This window comes from Cervus canadensis, chromosome 13, assembly GCF_019320065.1.
Source record: "Cervus canadensis isolate Bull #8, Minnesota chromosome 13, ASM1932006v1, whole genome shotgun sequence".
Classification (NCBI taxonomy): domain Eukaryota; kingdom Metazoa; phylum Chordata; class Mammalia; order Artiodactyla; family Cervidae; genus Cervus; species Cervus canadensis.
In genome coordinates, this window is record NC_057398.1 from 71,074,133 (window position 1) to 71,090,445 (window position 16,313).

Consider the following 16,313-nt stretch of genomic DNA (forward strand, 5'->3'; position numbering starts at 1 on the left):
CTCTCCAGCATTTATTGCTTGTAGAATTTTTGATGATGGCCATTCTGACTAGTGTGAGGTGATACCTCATTGTATGTATGATTTGCATTTCTCTAATGATGAGCGATGTTGAGCATCTTTTCACGTGTTTGTTATCCATCTGTATGCCTTCTTTGGAGAAATGTTTATTTAGGTCTTTTCCCCACTTTTTGACTGGGTTCTTTGTTTTCCTGGTATTCAGTTGTATGAGCTGCTTGTATATTTTAGAAATTAATCCTCTGTTGTTTCATTTGCTATTATTTTCTGCCATTCTGAGGGATGTCTTTTCACCTTGCTTATAGTTTCCTTTGCTGTGCAAAAGCTTTTATGTTTAACCAGGTCCCACTTGTTTACTTTTGTTTTTATTTCCATTACTCTAGGAAATGGGTCATAGAGGATCTTGCTTTGATTTATGTCGTAGAATATTCTGCCTATGTTTTCCTCTAAGAGTTTTATAGTTTCTGGTTTTACATTTAGGTCTTTAATCCATTTTGAGTTCATCTTTGTGTATGGTGTTAGGAAGTGTTCTAATTTCAGTCTTTTACATGGAGCTGTCCAGTTTTCCCAGCATCATTTATTGAAGAGGCTGTCTTTGCCCTATTGTATATTCTTGCCTCCTTTGTAAAAAATATGGCACCATAGGTGTATGGGTTTATTTCTGGGCTTTCTTGCTTCTTCCATAGGTATATCATTCTGTTTTTTTGCCAGTAACATACTGTCTTGATGACTGTAGCTTTGTAGTATAATTTGAAATCAGGAAGCTTGATTCCTCCAGCTCCATTCTTCTTTCTCAAGACTGCTTTGGCTATTTGGGATCTTTTGTGTTTCCATATCAATGTGAAACTTTTTGTTCTACTTCTGTGAAAATGCCATTGGTAATTTGACAGGGATCACATTGAATCTGCAGATTGCATTTGGTAGTATAGTCATTTTCACAATATTGATTCTTCCTACCCAGCAACATGGAATATCTCTCCATCTGTTGATGCCACCTTTGATTTCTTTCATTAGTGTTTTATAATTTTCTGTGTACAGTTCTTTTGTCTCCGTAGGTAAGTTTATTCCTGGATATTTAATTCTTCTTCTTGCAATGGTGAGTGGGATTGATTCCTTAATTTCTCTTTCTGATTTTTCATTCTTATATAGAAATGCAAGTGATTTTTGTGTATTGATTTTGTACCCTGAAGCTTTGCTAAATTCACTGGTTAGTTTTAGGGTTTTTTATGTACAGTATCATGTCATCTGCAAACAGTGAGAGCATTATTTCTTCTTTTCCTATCTTGATTCTTTTTATTTCTTTTTCTTCTATGATTGCTGTAGCTAAGACTTCCAAAACTATGTTGAATAATAGTGGTGAAAGTGGACACACTTGTCTTGTTCTTGATCTTAGGGGAAATGTTTTTAGTTTTTCACTATTGAGAATAATGTTTGCTGTAGGATTGTCATATATGGCCTTTACTATGTTGAGGTGGGTTCCTTCTATGCCCATTTTTTGAAGAGTTTTAATCATAAATGGGTGCTGAATTTTGTCAAAGGCTTTTTCTGCATCTATTGAGATTATCATATGGTTTTTACCTTTCAGTTTGTTAATATGGCATATCACATTTGATTGATTTGTTTATATTGAAGAATCCTTGCACCCCTGGAATAAACCCAAATTGATTATGGTGTTTGAGCTTTTTGATGTGTTGCTAAATTCTGTTTGCCAAAATATGGTTGAGGATTTTTGCATCTATGTTCATCAGTGATATTGGTCTGTAGTTTTCTTTTTTTGTGTTGTTTTGGTATCAGGGTGATGGCGATCTTGTAGAATCAGTCTGGAAGTGTTCCTTCCTCTGTAATTTTTTGAAAGAGTTTTAGAAGGAAAGGGCTTAATTCTTCTCTAAATGTTTGATAGAATTCTCCTGTGAAGCCATCTGGTCCTGGGCTTTTGTTTTTGGGGAGATTTTTGATCAAAGTTTCAATTTCAGTGCTTGTAATTGAGTTGTTCATAATTTCTATTTTTTCCTGGTTCAGTCTTGAAAGATTGAACTTTACTAAAAATCTCTCCATTTCTTCCAGGTTATCCACTTTATTGCCATATACTTGTTCATAATAGGTTCTTATAATCCTTTGTATTTCTGAATTGTCTGTTGTAACCTCTCCTTTTTAATTTTTAATTTTGTTGATTTCGTTCTTCTCCCTTTTTTTCTTGATGAGTCTGGCTAAACATTTGCCAATTTTGTTTATCTTCTCTAAGAACCAGCCTTTAGTTTTATTAATCTTTACTATTGTTTCCTTCATTTCTTTTTTCATTTATTTCTGCTCAGATATTTATGATTTCTCTCCTTCTACTAATTTTGTTGCTTTTTTTGGGGGGGGGGGGAGTTGTTGTTCTTTTTGCAGTAGTTTTAGGTGCCTATTCAATATGTTTTTCTTGTTTCATGAGGTAGGACTGTATTGCTATAAACTTCCTTCTTAGAACTGCTTTTGCTGCATCCCATAGGTTTTGAGTTGTTGTATTTTCATTGTCATTTGTTTCTAGAAATTTTTTCATTTACTGTTTGATTTTTTCAGTAACCTATTGGTTATTTAGAAATGTGTTGTTTACTCCCCATGTGTTTGTGTTTCTTACAGTTTTTTTTTTCCTCTTTCTTTCTTTCTTCCTTGTAAATGATGTCTAGTCTCATAGCATTGTGGTCAGAGAAGATGCTTGATACAATCTCAATTTTCTTAAATTTACTGAGGTTTGATTTGTGACCCAAGATGTGGTCTATCCTGAAGAATGTTCCATGTGCACTTGAGAAGAAGATGTATTGTTCTGCATTTGGATTGAAGATACTGAAGACATCAATGAGATCCATTTCATCTAATGTATCTTTTAAGACTTGTGTTTCCTTATTAATTTTCTGTTTTGATGATCTGTCCACTGGTGTGAGTGGCGTGTTAAAGTCTCCTACTAATACTGTGTTACTGTCAATTTCTCCTTTTATGTCTGTTAGTTTGTCTTATGTATTGAGGTGCTCCTATGTTGGGTGCATAGATATTTACAATTGTTATGTCTTCCTCTTGGGTTGATCCCTTTATTGTTATGTAGTGTTCTTCCCTTTCTCTTGTAATCTTCTTTATTTTAAGGTTTATTTTTTCTGATATGAGGATTGCTACTCCAGCTTTCTTTTGTTTCCCACTTGCAAGGAATATATTTTTCCATTCTCTAACTTTCAGTCTATGTGTGTCTTGAGATCTGAAGTGGGTTTCTTGTAGACAGCACATATATGGGACTTGCTTTTGTATCCATTCAGCCAGACTGTGTCTTTTGGTTGGAGCATTTAATCCATTTACATTTAAAGTAATTATTGATATATATGTTCCCATTGCCATTTTCTTAATCATTTGGGGTTGATTTTGTAGATCTTTTTCTACTCTTATATTTCTTGACCTGTACAAAGTCCCTTTAACATTTGTGTAAACCTGGTTTGGTGGTACTGAATTCTCTTAACTTTTGTTTGTCTGTAAAGCTTTTTATTTCTCCACCAATTTTGACTTAAATCCTTGCCAGGTACAGTAATCTTGGTTGTAGATTTTTCCCTTTCAGTACTGTAAATATATCCTGCCATTTCCTTCGGCCTGCAGATTTTCTGCTGAAAGATCAGCTGTTAAGCATATGGGATTTCCCTTGTATGTTACTTGTTGCTTCTCCCTTGATGCTTTTAATATTCTTTATTTGTGCTTAGTCTTTCTCAGTTTGATTAGTATACGTCTTGGCATGTTTCTCCTTGGGTTTATCCTGTATGGGACTCTTTGCAACTCTTGTACTTACTTGATTGACTATTTCCTTTTCCATGTTGGGGAACTTTTCAACTATAATCTCTTCAAAAATTTTCTCATACCCTTTCTTTTCTCTTCTTCTTCTGGGACCCCTATAATTCAAATATTGGTGTGTTTGATATTGTCCCAGAAGTCTCTGAGACTTTGCTCAGTTCTTTTCTTTTTTTTTTTTTTTACTTTATTCTGCTCTTCAGAAGTTAATTCCACCATTATATCTTCCAGCTCACTGATTCATTCTTCTGCTTCAGATATTCTGCTATTGATACCTTTTAGAGTATTTTTAATTTCAGTAATTGTGTTGTTTGTCTCTACATGTTTATTCTTTAATTCTTCTAGGTCTTTGTTAATTGATTCTTGGATTTTCTCCATTCTGTTTTCAAGGTTTTGATCATCTTTACTATCATCATTCTGAATTCTTTTTCAGGTAGTTTGCCTGTTTCTTCTTCATTTATTTGGACTTCTGTGTTTCTAGTTTGCTCCTTCATTTGTGTAGTATTTCTTTGCTTTTTCATTATTATTACTATTATTATTATTTTTAGGCATATTGTGTTTGAGGTCTCCTTTGCCCCAGGCTTCAAGGTCGAATTCTTTCTTCCTTTTGGTTTCTGACCTCCTAAGGTTGGTCCCAGTGTTTTGTGTAAGTTTTGCATAGGGTGAGATTTGTGCTGAGCGTTTTTGTTTGTTTTTCCTCTGATGGGCAGGGCTGAGTGAGGTGGACATCCTGTCTGCTGATGATTGGGTTTGTATTTTTGTCTTGTTTGCTGTTTGGATGAGGCATCCTGCACAGAGTGCTACTGGTGGTGGGGTGATACTGGGATTGTATTCAAGTGGTTTCCTTTGTGTGAGCTCTCAGTATTTGATACTCCCGAGGGTCGGTTCCCTAGTAGTGTAGGGTGCTGGAGCTAGTGCTCCCACTCCAAAGGCTCAGGGCTTGATCTCTGACAAGGAGGAATTCAGCTGTAGGGTTGGAGGTACACTGACTGGATTAAATTTCTACAGCCTGGTTTCCTCCTGACATTTAATTTACACACTTTCCATCACAAGGTAAGAAGTGTGATGTCTGAAGTTCCAAATCACTGTTCTGTTCCCAGCTATGAGCACCTCCTCCTCTGCCGTCCTCTGCCTGGTATTCCTCCCTCTCAGCTGGGCCAACTGTCTGGCTCCCACCACCGGAGCTACTCTGGCAAGAGGTCCGGGGTGCACCCTTGTCCTCCAGCAGACCTCTTCATCTTCCTCGTCTTCCCTGCTCAGGCCTCCCCATCTTGTCTGTTTGCCCTGCACACCCCTGGAAACCAGATGGGAGACCAGGACACTTCAGCTTCAGTGTGGGCCCACCCCCTGTTGTTTTTAATTTTTGATTTAGGAAACAGGTTTAAAGAAGGCCTGGCACCATCTAAAATCATTTACATGCTCAGAATCTCTGATGAGTTCTTTAAAAATATTCTTTAAAACAGATTCTAAAATGCCACCAAAGTTGAGAGTCATTGCTTTATTTCCGATACTCCTTTAGAAAAAAATGATGTCATTAGTAGGAAGACTAGAAGATGACTCAGAACAAATTAAATAGCAATAATTTCATGGTACTCTTCTCATTACTTTAAAACTTTTTAGTGTTTATAAGTGTTAGTCACTCAGTCATGTCTGACTCTTTGCGATCCTATGGACTGTGGACAGCCAAGCTCCATGATCCATGGACTTCTCATGGCAAGAATAGTGGAGTGGACAACCATTCCCTTCTCCAGGGGGATCTTCCTGATCCAGGGATCAAATCTGGATCTCCTGCATTGCAGGCAGATTCTTTACCATCTGAGCCACCAAGGAAGCCCAGTACTTATAAAATTTCATTTAAATATCATATACTAATATAAGATGTGTGAACACATCTTCCAAAGGAAATACATTTTGCAAATACTTACTTAAAATTATTTACTTTTTAAAGACTTTTGAAGTTTCAGACCATTAAGGTGAAGTTTTATTTTAAAAAAAAGGGTTCTTATATTTGAAAAAAAATTAGTTCCTCCAGAAGCACTTAAGAAAAGATGCAGCACCATTTTATTGTTCAATTTTCTAATAGTTTAAAGCAGAATCTCATGTGGATAATTATTTTAAAAGCAGCACTTGTATGAAAAATTCGCATGTATATTTTCTTTAATTGTTTTCAATATCTACCCTCAAATTAAATCTATTTAAGTTACCTGAATATATTATATTATTTTATTCTATGTTAAGTTTATATATATATATAATAACCTATAGCAAAGTATTATCTATCTACATATTTATATATAACATTTGAAACTTGTGTCTATATTTCATACTCAACTATCAGAGATAATCTAATTAAGCTTACTAGGATGTTCAGCAAGTTCAGTTACCAAAATCACCAAGTTATATTAAAAAGTAACGACTTACCACAAAGATTCACATTTTAAAGTAAATTAATTCTCTTAAAACAAATAGATGATAAAAAATAAATCCTTCTGTTCTACAGAAACATGGATATAATAAATTACCACTAACTTCAGAAACATAACTCTTACAATGACAATAAGAATTTGAGGAAATTTAAAGGATCTCATTTGAGGTCAAACTTACCAGCAAATTTGATATGAAATTTATTTTCAGGCTTTAAGATCTGGACATACAAAGGGCAATTTGGAGCAAAATCTTTTACAGCCCATGCTCTTAAAATTGTTTGGTGATCCTGAAATGATAAAACCCAAAATATCATGAGATGAACTAGAAGTGTTATAATATTAAGTAAAATTTGTCAATCAGTGTGTGAAATGGTCACATCTACAGTTTAAAATTAAGCATATGAAAACATTCATTGAGATTTCTTACTATTTAAGATAAGATAACTTGCTATTTTTATGGTGGTGGTTTAGTCACTAAGTCGTGTCTGATTCTTGCGATCCCATGAATTGTAGCCCAACAGGTTCCCCTGTCTATGGGATTTTCTAGGCAAGAATACTGAAGTGGGTTGCAATTTCCTTCTCCAGGGGATCTTCCAGACCCAGGAATCAAAACTGAGTCTCCTGCATTGCAGGCGGATTCTTTACCGAGTTACGAGAGAAGCCCTATTTCTATAAAAGAGATCAACAATACATAATCCAATTAGTACTAATTGTCAACACTTAGAAATTAGCAGAGATTAAGAGGAAAGCCTTTGACAAGCATAAAAATAATTTGCCCAGAAAATAATTAAGGGGTAGAAACCTTCAGAAATGTGGCAAAATTGAGTTTGTGATAACAGTTTCCATGGGAAAAAGATGGACGTAAAATAATTTTAACATAGATGGTAAAAGGGCAATGACTGAAGAGACCATTTGTGAGAACACATTAGTTTACTTTTTATATGGCAGTAAAGATAAAAGAATTTTGATTTTGTGTGTATTGGGAGAAATCAATAACTTTCAGATATCAAAAAGGTAACAGAAAAGTTAAAAAAAAAAAGAAGAAAGAAATGTTAAGATTGAGAAAGGAAGTGAATATCATGCTTACCATGAAATCTTACATATAGTATCACCCCATAACTGATTTAATTGAATAAATCAGCTTGATTTAATTGAATAAATCAAAGCAAATTACAACTGTCCTTCGGTTTCCAGGACTCTCTATGCATAACAAAATATGAGGATGCTCAAGATCTTCATGTAAAATGGTACAGGATTTCCTAAAGGAAATCACCCCTGAATACTCAGTGGAAGGACTGATGCTGAAGCTCCAATACTCTGATTGCCTGATACGAAGAGCTGACTCATTGCAAAAGACCCTGCTGGGAATATTGAGGACAGCTGAGGATGAGTTGGTTAGATAGCATCACTAACTCAATGGACATGAGTTTGAGAACACTCTGGGAGATAGTGAAGGACAGGGAAGAACTGAGATGCTGCAGTTCGTGGGGTCACAAAGAGTCAGACACAACTTAGTCACTGAACAACAACAATTTGTATATAACCTATGCACCCCTCCCAAATACTCTGAATCATCTCTAGATTACTTATAATATTTAGTACAATGTAAATACAATGTTAATAGTTGCTACCAGCCAGTAAATTCAAGTTTTGCTTTTTGAAAATTTCTGGAATTTCTTTTTCAAATATTTTGATCCAAATTTAGTTGAATCCAAGGATACAGAACCCTCAGATACAAAAGGATTAAAAAAGTTCACTAATGTTAGCTACATTTTATTTATTTACTTTTTCACTGAAGTATAGTTGATATACAACATTACATAAGCTGCAAGTGTAAAATACAGTGAGTCACAATTTTTAAAGGTTATATCTCATCTATAGTTATTATGAGACATTGACTATATTGCCTGTGTTGTACATATATCCTTGTAGCTTATTTTATACCTAATGGCTTGTACCTCTTAACCCTACCCTGATATTGCCCCTCCTTCACTGCTTCTCCCTACTGGTAACCCTACCTTATTCTTGATAAATATTATTCTCTTTTTTTCTTAAATTCATTAGCTTGTTGTATTATTTAGATTCCATATATAATGATATCATAAAGTATTTGTCTTTGTTTGACTTATTTTACTGAGTACAATACCCTCCAAGTCCATCTATGTTGTTGCAAAAGGTAAATTTTCATTCTTTTTATGACAAATTTTCATCTTTTCATTGTGTGTGTGTGTATGTGTGTATATATATATATACCACATCTTCTTTATCTTTTCATTTGTTGATAGACACTTGGGTACTCTATATCCTGACAATTGTAAATAATGCTCCTATGAACAGTGGGATGCATGTGTAATCTTCAATTAGTGTTTTTGTTTCTTCCAGATATATACCCAGGAGTGGAACTGCTAGGTCATAAGGTAGTTCTATTTTCAGTTTTTTGAGAAACTTACATACTGTTTTTGACAGTGGCTGCACCAATTTACATTCCCACCAACAATGTACAAGGATTCCATTTTTTTTTTTTCACATCCTCACCAACAATTATCATTTATATTCTTTTTGATAATAGCCATTCTGACAGGTGTGGGTGATATTGTGATTTTGATTTGCATTTCCCTGATGATCAGTGTTATTGAATATCTTTGCATGCTGCTGTTGGCTATCTGCATGCTCTCTAGCCAAAGAAATAAGACAAGAAAACAAAATAAAAGAAACCAAATTGGAAATAAAGTGGCAAAACTTACTGTTTGCAAATAACCTGATACTCTACATAGAAAATCCTAAAGATGCCACCAGAAAATGACTCTAGCTCATCAATGAATCTAATAACGTTTCAGGATATGAAATTAACATACAGAAATCTGTTGCTTTTCTGTACACTAATAACAAAATATCAGAAAAACAAATTAAGGAAATAATCTCATTTACCATCACATCAAAAGGAATAAAATATTTAGGAATAAACCTACCTAAGGAGGCAAAAGACTTGTGCTCTGAAAACTACGTGATGCTGATGAAAGAAAGTGACGATCATACAGATGAAAAGATATATTGTGTTTTCAGATTGAAGAATTAAAATAGTTAAAATGACTGTAATCCCCAAGGCAATCTATAGATTCAATGCACTCCCTATCAAAATACCAATGGCATGTTTAACAAAGCTAGAATAAAAAACTTTAAAATTTGCATGGAACACAAATGACCCCAAATATTCAAGACTATCTTGAGAAAGAAAAACAGAACTGGAGGAATCAAACTCTCTGTCTTCAGATTAAACTACAAAGCTAGAGCAATCAAACCAGCACAGTACAGGCACAAAAACAAACTCATAGATCAACGGAACAGAACAGAGATCCAAGAAATAAACCCACATACATATGGTCAATTAATCAACAGCAAAGGGGAAAAAAATATACAAAGGATAAAAGACAGTCTATTCAATAAGTGGTGCTGGGAAAACTGGATAGTTATATTTAAAAGAATGAAATTGGAATATTCTCTACCACCAAATGCAAAAATAAGCTCAAAATGGATTAAGACCTAAATGGAAGACCAACAACCATAACATTCTTAAAGGAAAACATAGGCAGAACACTCTTTAGCAATAAATTGTAGTAATTTTTTTGGATCCTAAAGTGAATGAAATAAAAGGAAAAATAAACAATGGGACCTAAACTTAAAAAGCTTTTGCACAGCAAAGGAAACCATTGGCAAAATGAAAAGATAACCTACAGAATGGGGGAAAGTATTTGCAAATTATATGACCAGGAAGATTGACATCCAAAACTTATAAACAGTCCATACAATCCAACATCAAAAACCAAACAAGCTGAATGAAAAAGGGACAGAAGACCTGAATATATATTGTTTTCAAAGAGGACATGCACATGTAGCACTGACTGCGTAATAGCCACTAGTCACATGTGGCTCTTTAAACTTAAAACTTAGTAAAATTAATTAAAATTAATAATTAAATTATTTTATCACATTAGCTACATGTCAAAAATTCAAAGTAACGTACAGCAAATTCAGAGGTATATTAGAATAGTGGAGATATAGAATACAGAGGATTTTCATCATCACAGCAAGTTTTATTTGACAGTTCTATTAGGGAAATAGAAGATTAAAAATACAAGTAGATTTGAGGGACTATTTGTGCAGAAAGAATAAACTGTTATCAATGGTTTGTAACTTTAAATCACATGAAAGTTAATGAATAGAACACCAGAATTCTTTAAGTGAGAAATGTGTGCCTTCCAAAAGGTAACAATGAGCTGAAAATGGTGTGGCAGTTAATTTCATGAATCAACTGGACCAGGTCATAGCGTGCCAAGTTATTTGGTTAAACAGTGCTCTGGCCGACTGGGAAATCCCAGAAGAGACAGAGAAAAGAAACTAAAAATTGTGTGTATAAATTAACACATTGGCTGACCCCTGAACTGTGTATGCATGGGGCAGAATAAAGGCAATCTGAACTAAGATTTGAATCACTGCCAACAGCAAGGGTGCTGGAGTTTGCCTTTTGAGTTGAATCAAATTAACTTCTTGCTAGAAGAAGAATATCAATATTGTTGGAGGAGTACAAGAGAATCCAAGGCTTCACCCCAAAGCATGATAAACAGAATACAATGCAAAATCACTGAGTATGTGAAGTGGCAGAAAAATGTGACCTATTTTCATGGGAAACAAACAAACAGTACCCAAGAGGTGCTAGTATATACATGATCAATGTAAAAATGATCAAAGATTAAAGCAGCTCCTGTAATCACTGAGGTGAAGGAAAATAGTGCTTCTAATAATTAGAGAAGAAAATCAGTAGAGGAATAGAAAATATTTCAAAAGTTAGCTGGAAAACTAAAATATCTGAAGAATATTCACTGGATGGATTATGAAACAGATGAAAATGATGTAGGAAAGAGTCAGTGAACATGACCACAGATCAGTAGAATGCATCTAATTTGAAAAACAAAGAAAAAAGAAACAGGAAAGGAACAGCTCAGGGACTTTGGGAACAAATGTGGAAACATCTTAAGTCATGTAATTGGATTCCCAGGGAAGGAATAAAAGATAAATTAGAGCAGAAAATTATCTAAAGAAATAATTGTCAGAAACGTCTCAGTTTTATGAGATACAAAGTTACGAATTTAAGGAATTCAGCAAATCCCAAACTATGTAAACAAAATGATAACCACACCTAAGCGAAACTGCAGTCAAACTGTTGAAAACCAAAGATACAGATACTATCTTGAAAGCAGCCAAAGAAAAACAGCCATAAGACCAAGGATTCTCACCTAAGTTATGGAAATCAGGTCACAGTGAAATAACAACCTGAAGTGTAGAATGAGGAGGAAACAAAACATACTGTGAAACCAGAATTCTATGTATAGAGAAAAAGCCTTCAAAAAGGTGATACAAAGGACTTTTCCAATAATAAAATATAGGAAAATACATTTGTAGCACTTAGAAAATGATAGACTTTTTTTAAAAAACTATTTTAAGTATATTTTGCTAATTTATCTATTGGACATTATTTAAGATGACACAAAGGCAAGTCATGAAACTTAATATTTGTAAATAAATATTTATCGGCAACTGAACAAAGACAAAACATTTTACAAGAGAGTAAAAAGTTTTGCAGCAAACTGGAGAACAAATCTTTCCTAGAAACACTAGAATGTGTTAGTTTATAAAAAATTATTGCTAAAAGTAATTCTTGCATTTAGAATTACAAATGCATGGAAACACAGTAAAGACTGCATTAGACTAAACTTAAAAGCACCTGAGTAAAATGGCCCATCTTGTTCACAATTAGGTTGTCTTATAAACTGTAAGATTGGACTACATATATAGGTTTCTATATCGTAAAAGATGAAATTCAATTACAATACAAAGTATCTATAATATATATTATCTACCATTAGTTCGTTTGACTTTATGACTGAATTAAGGAAATGGCAACCCACTCCAGTATTCTTGCCTGGGAAATCCCATGGACAGAGAAGCCTGTCGGGCTACATTCCATAGGCTCTCAAAAGAGTCAAATACAACTGAGCAACTAAACAACAAGGAAACTACAAAATTTCATTGAAGTTACTTGTAACTGATACCTTAAGAGAAGCAGGGTTCAAATTTGATATATAATTATTATACATACAAAAGTAATTCAGAATGTTCTTCAATAAAATGGTGGTGTTTTTAGTTGCTAAGTCATGTCACTCTTTTGCAACTCCATGGACAGGAGCCCATCAGGCTCCTCTGTCCAACGGATTTTCCAGGCAAGAATACTGGAGTGGGCTGCCATTTTCTTCTTCAGGGGCTCTTTCTGACCCAAGGAGAAAACCCATGTCTTCTACACTGGCAAGAAGACTCTTTACCACCGAGGCACCAGTGAAGCCCTCTAAAGTAAAACAGTGGAAAACAAAACATATAACCAAAACCCATAAGATACAATAACTTTAAAATATGTTGCTGCCCTTTTAGACTAACACCTTACTAGAAAGCAAATGATCAAGCCACTGTGTTTTAATCAAATACCTATAGGCTCAGCAATAACTCAGTCTTCAAAAATAATCTGCATTAGTTAGTGTTAGTGTTAGTCGCTCAGTCGTGCCAACTCTTTGCGACCTCATGAACTGCAGCCCACCAGGCTCCTCTGTCCATGAGATTTTCCAGGCAAGGATGCTGGAGTGGGTTGCCATTTCTTTTGGAAAGATTTATTAAAGGAGTCTCAGCTTAGCATTCTGGACCTTGGTATCAAAACTCAGAGGACTGTTAGTATAATCTTATCTTCCTGCCATTTTTAAACAGAAAAGTTTTACATTATGTGTGGGGCCCATTTACGAAGAAAACCACAGGCTCAAGATGGTATTGTTAGGGGAAGCACACTGATTGAAACCGCCCACCTTGGCCAGGCACCATAGTAACCATTTGCATGAGTTGTTTTATGACAGGAGAGCCTGATAAGGAATACGGAACTAATAGGCCACCACCAGCCGGAAGAGTTCGGGAAAGATCGAGAGGAGACACTACCTGTCCGTCCACTTCCCAGAATCCCTCTTGCTAGCATCCATCTTGGCTGAGCGATGCGTGCGCCACCAGGAAAGACTGTGAATTAGAATGATTGGCCAAAGACCACCCGGAAACTAATCCCATCACCATAAAACCCAAGACTGCGAGACACGCGGCAGAGCAGTTCTCCTGGGTTCCCTTACCTACTGCTCTCCACCCGGGTGCCCTTTCCCAATAAAATCTCTTGCTTTGTCAGCATGTGTCTCCTCGGACAATTCATTTCCGAGTGTTAGACAAGAGCCCAGTTTCGGGCCCTGGAAGGGGTCCCCCTTCCTGCAACAGTATCACTTGATGATGTGCTAAAGCCCATCACACCAACCTTAGATTTAATACCAAACCAGACAGCACTTATGACCTTTACCAGAAGTGTAATCTTAATCAAACAGTTTGTAATTTCCTGGTCAGCAGCAACGAGGTAAGATGTCTCTTAGACCCTGCTCCTACCCCCACAGGAAGAAGAGGTCATCTGCAAGGTAAGATCCTTGCTCCTGGCTCAAAATATTCCTCTCTTTCCTTTGCTAATGACTTTCTGGATCCACTCTCCTTTCTATGAAATCCTTCATTTTTTCTATCACTCATTAGAGCTCCCTTCTAGTTGCTAGATGGATGCTTTCCCATTCATGAATGACCTATCAAAGCCAATTAAATCTTTAAGTGTGCTGGGTTGTATTTTGTTTTTTGATGGACCAAGACATTATCCTGGATTCCAGTTTTAAGATTATTTGTACTCCCCTGAACTTCCAGATGTTCAAACTGGTTTTAGAAAAGGCAGAGGAACAAGAGATCAAATTGCCAACATCTGCTGGATCATCGCAAAAGCAAGAGAGTTCCAGAAAAACATCTATTTGTGATTTATTGACTATGCCAAAGCATTTGACTGTGTGGCTCACAATAAACTGGAAAATTCTGAAAGAGATGGGCATACCAGACCACCTGACCTGCCTCTTGAGGAACCTATAGTCAGGTCAGGAAGCAACAGTTAGACCTGAACATGGAACAACAGACTGGTTCCAAATAGGGAAAGGAGTACATCAAGGCTATATATTGTCACCCTGCTTATTTAAATTACATGTAGAGTACATCATGAGAAACACTGGGCTGGAAGAAGCACAAGCTGAAATCAAGATTGCCAGAAGAAATATCAATAACCTCAGATATGCAGATGACATCACCCTTATGGCAGAAAGTGAAGAGGAACTAAAAAGCCTCTTGATGAAAGTGAAAGAGGAGAGTGAAGAAATTGGCTTAAAGCTCAACATTCAGAAAACTAAGATCATGGCATCTGGTCCTATCACTTCATGGCAAATAGATGCGGAAACAGTGTCAGACTTTATTTTTTGGGGCTCCAAAATCACTGCAGATGGTGATTGAAGCCATGAAATTAAAAGACACTTACTCCTTGGAAGGAAAGTTATGACCAATCTAGATAGCGTATTAAAAAGCAGAGACATTACTTTGCCAACAAAGGTCTGCCCAGCCAAGGCTATCGTTTTCCAGTGGTCATGTATGGATGTGAGAGTTGGACTGTGAAGAAAGCTGAGCACCGAAGAACTGATGCTTTTGAACTGTGGTGTTGGAGAAGACTCTTGAGAGTCCCTTGGACTGCAAGGAGATCCAACCATTCCATCCTAAAGGAAATCAGTCCTGGGTGTTCATTGGAAGGACTGATGCTGAAGCTGAAACTCCAGTACTTTGGCCACCTCATGTGAAGAGTTGACTCATTGGAAAAGACCCTAATGCTGGGAGGGATTGGGGGCGGGAGGAGAAGGGGACGACAGAGGATGAGATGGCTGGATAGCATCACTGACTCGATAGACACGAGTTTGAGTAAACTCCGGGAGTTGGTGATGGACAGGGAGTCCTGGCATGCTGTGATTCATGGGGTTGCAAAGAGTCAGAAAAGAAAGAGCGACTGAACTGAACTGATCTTGACAATGATCTCTCAGGAACTGCAATCCTACTCTGGATTTCTGAGAGTATACTATATCTCACAGACATGTACTGGCAAAAACCTGACTGCCTGTCAGAATTTCTAGATATAATGTTCTGAGAATGTTCCTGGAAACCTGGGGACTGAGCAACGAGGCAACTGGAGTCAATTCAAATGCTTTTTTTCTCTTTCCTTAGAGAGATATAATCTATTTGGAACTGTTCTTCTCAGAGCTGAAATCCTGTATGGTTTTCTAGTGCTTGTTGGTATGTGTTCCAGTCATTTAGCCAAAGCCCTATATCCCTTAAATGAAAACTTTTCATTATGTAAGTCCTTTCCCAAGTTCTGGGGACTTCACAGGTGGTGCTGGTGGTAAAGAATTTGCCTGCATATGCAGGTTCAATCCCAGGGTCAGAAAAATCCCCTGGGGTAGGAAGCGGCAAACCACTTAGGGTATTCTTGCCTGGAGAATCCCCAGGGGAGCCTGGTGGACTACAGACCACAGGACTGCAAATAGTCGGACACAACCAAACGACTCAGCACACACCCCTTAACACCAAACTCAACTAGAGACTGTAATCCTCTTGAGTCTCCCTCATCTATTTATCCTTTTTAAACAAAGTTATGTCTATATGTCTCAAAATTTCATAAAAATCATTGACAAATGTCAAATGAATAATAATGAATGTGATTCACAAAAAGAACAGGCTCTCTTAGAACTACATAACTGAAGTCCAGTGAAGAATTTGTCAAGAATTTGCCAAAAGGTATTTCTACTCAGACTGAAATACAAATCATACTAGTGACCCGCAGGAGTCTTAGCAAGTTTAATAGTCATAGCTTAGAATTCTATGATTTTATGAATTGGTAAGATCTTTTTGAAAACAGGTTAAATTTTGGATTGAATAAAAAGCAAAATAAAATTGAAAAAACCCTTTAAAGAATATAACTAGGGAATGAAATATTAGAATGATAAAGTACTAAAGTGTTTTACTGTCCCAAATGAATCTGCTTAAAACAAGGCAAACTAAAAAAAAAAAAAAATTAAATTGTGAACAGTAGCAGAATATGCT

General features: G+C 36.0%; 1 protein-coding gene across 4 annotated transcripts in view; it reads right to left on the reverse strand.

The window, feature by feature from the left end:
• The window catches only part of KCNT2 (potassium sodium-activated channel subfamily T member 2), a 426,098-nt gene that overhangs the window by 181,533 nt on the left and 228,252 nt on the right, over nt 1-16,313 (reverse strand). For all 4 annotated transcript variants that reach the window (XM_043485980.1, XM_043485984.1, XM_043485982.1 and 1 more), the window contains exon 13: nt 6,421-6,529. In XM_043485980.1, coding sequence (XP_043341915.1) covers nt 6,421-6,529 — 109 coding nt within the window. The remainder of the gene's footprint in view (nt 1-6,420; nt 6,530-16,313) is intronic.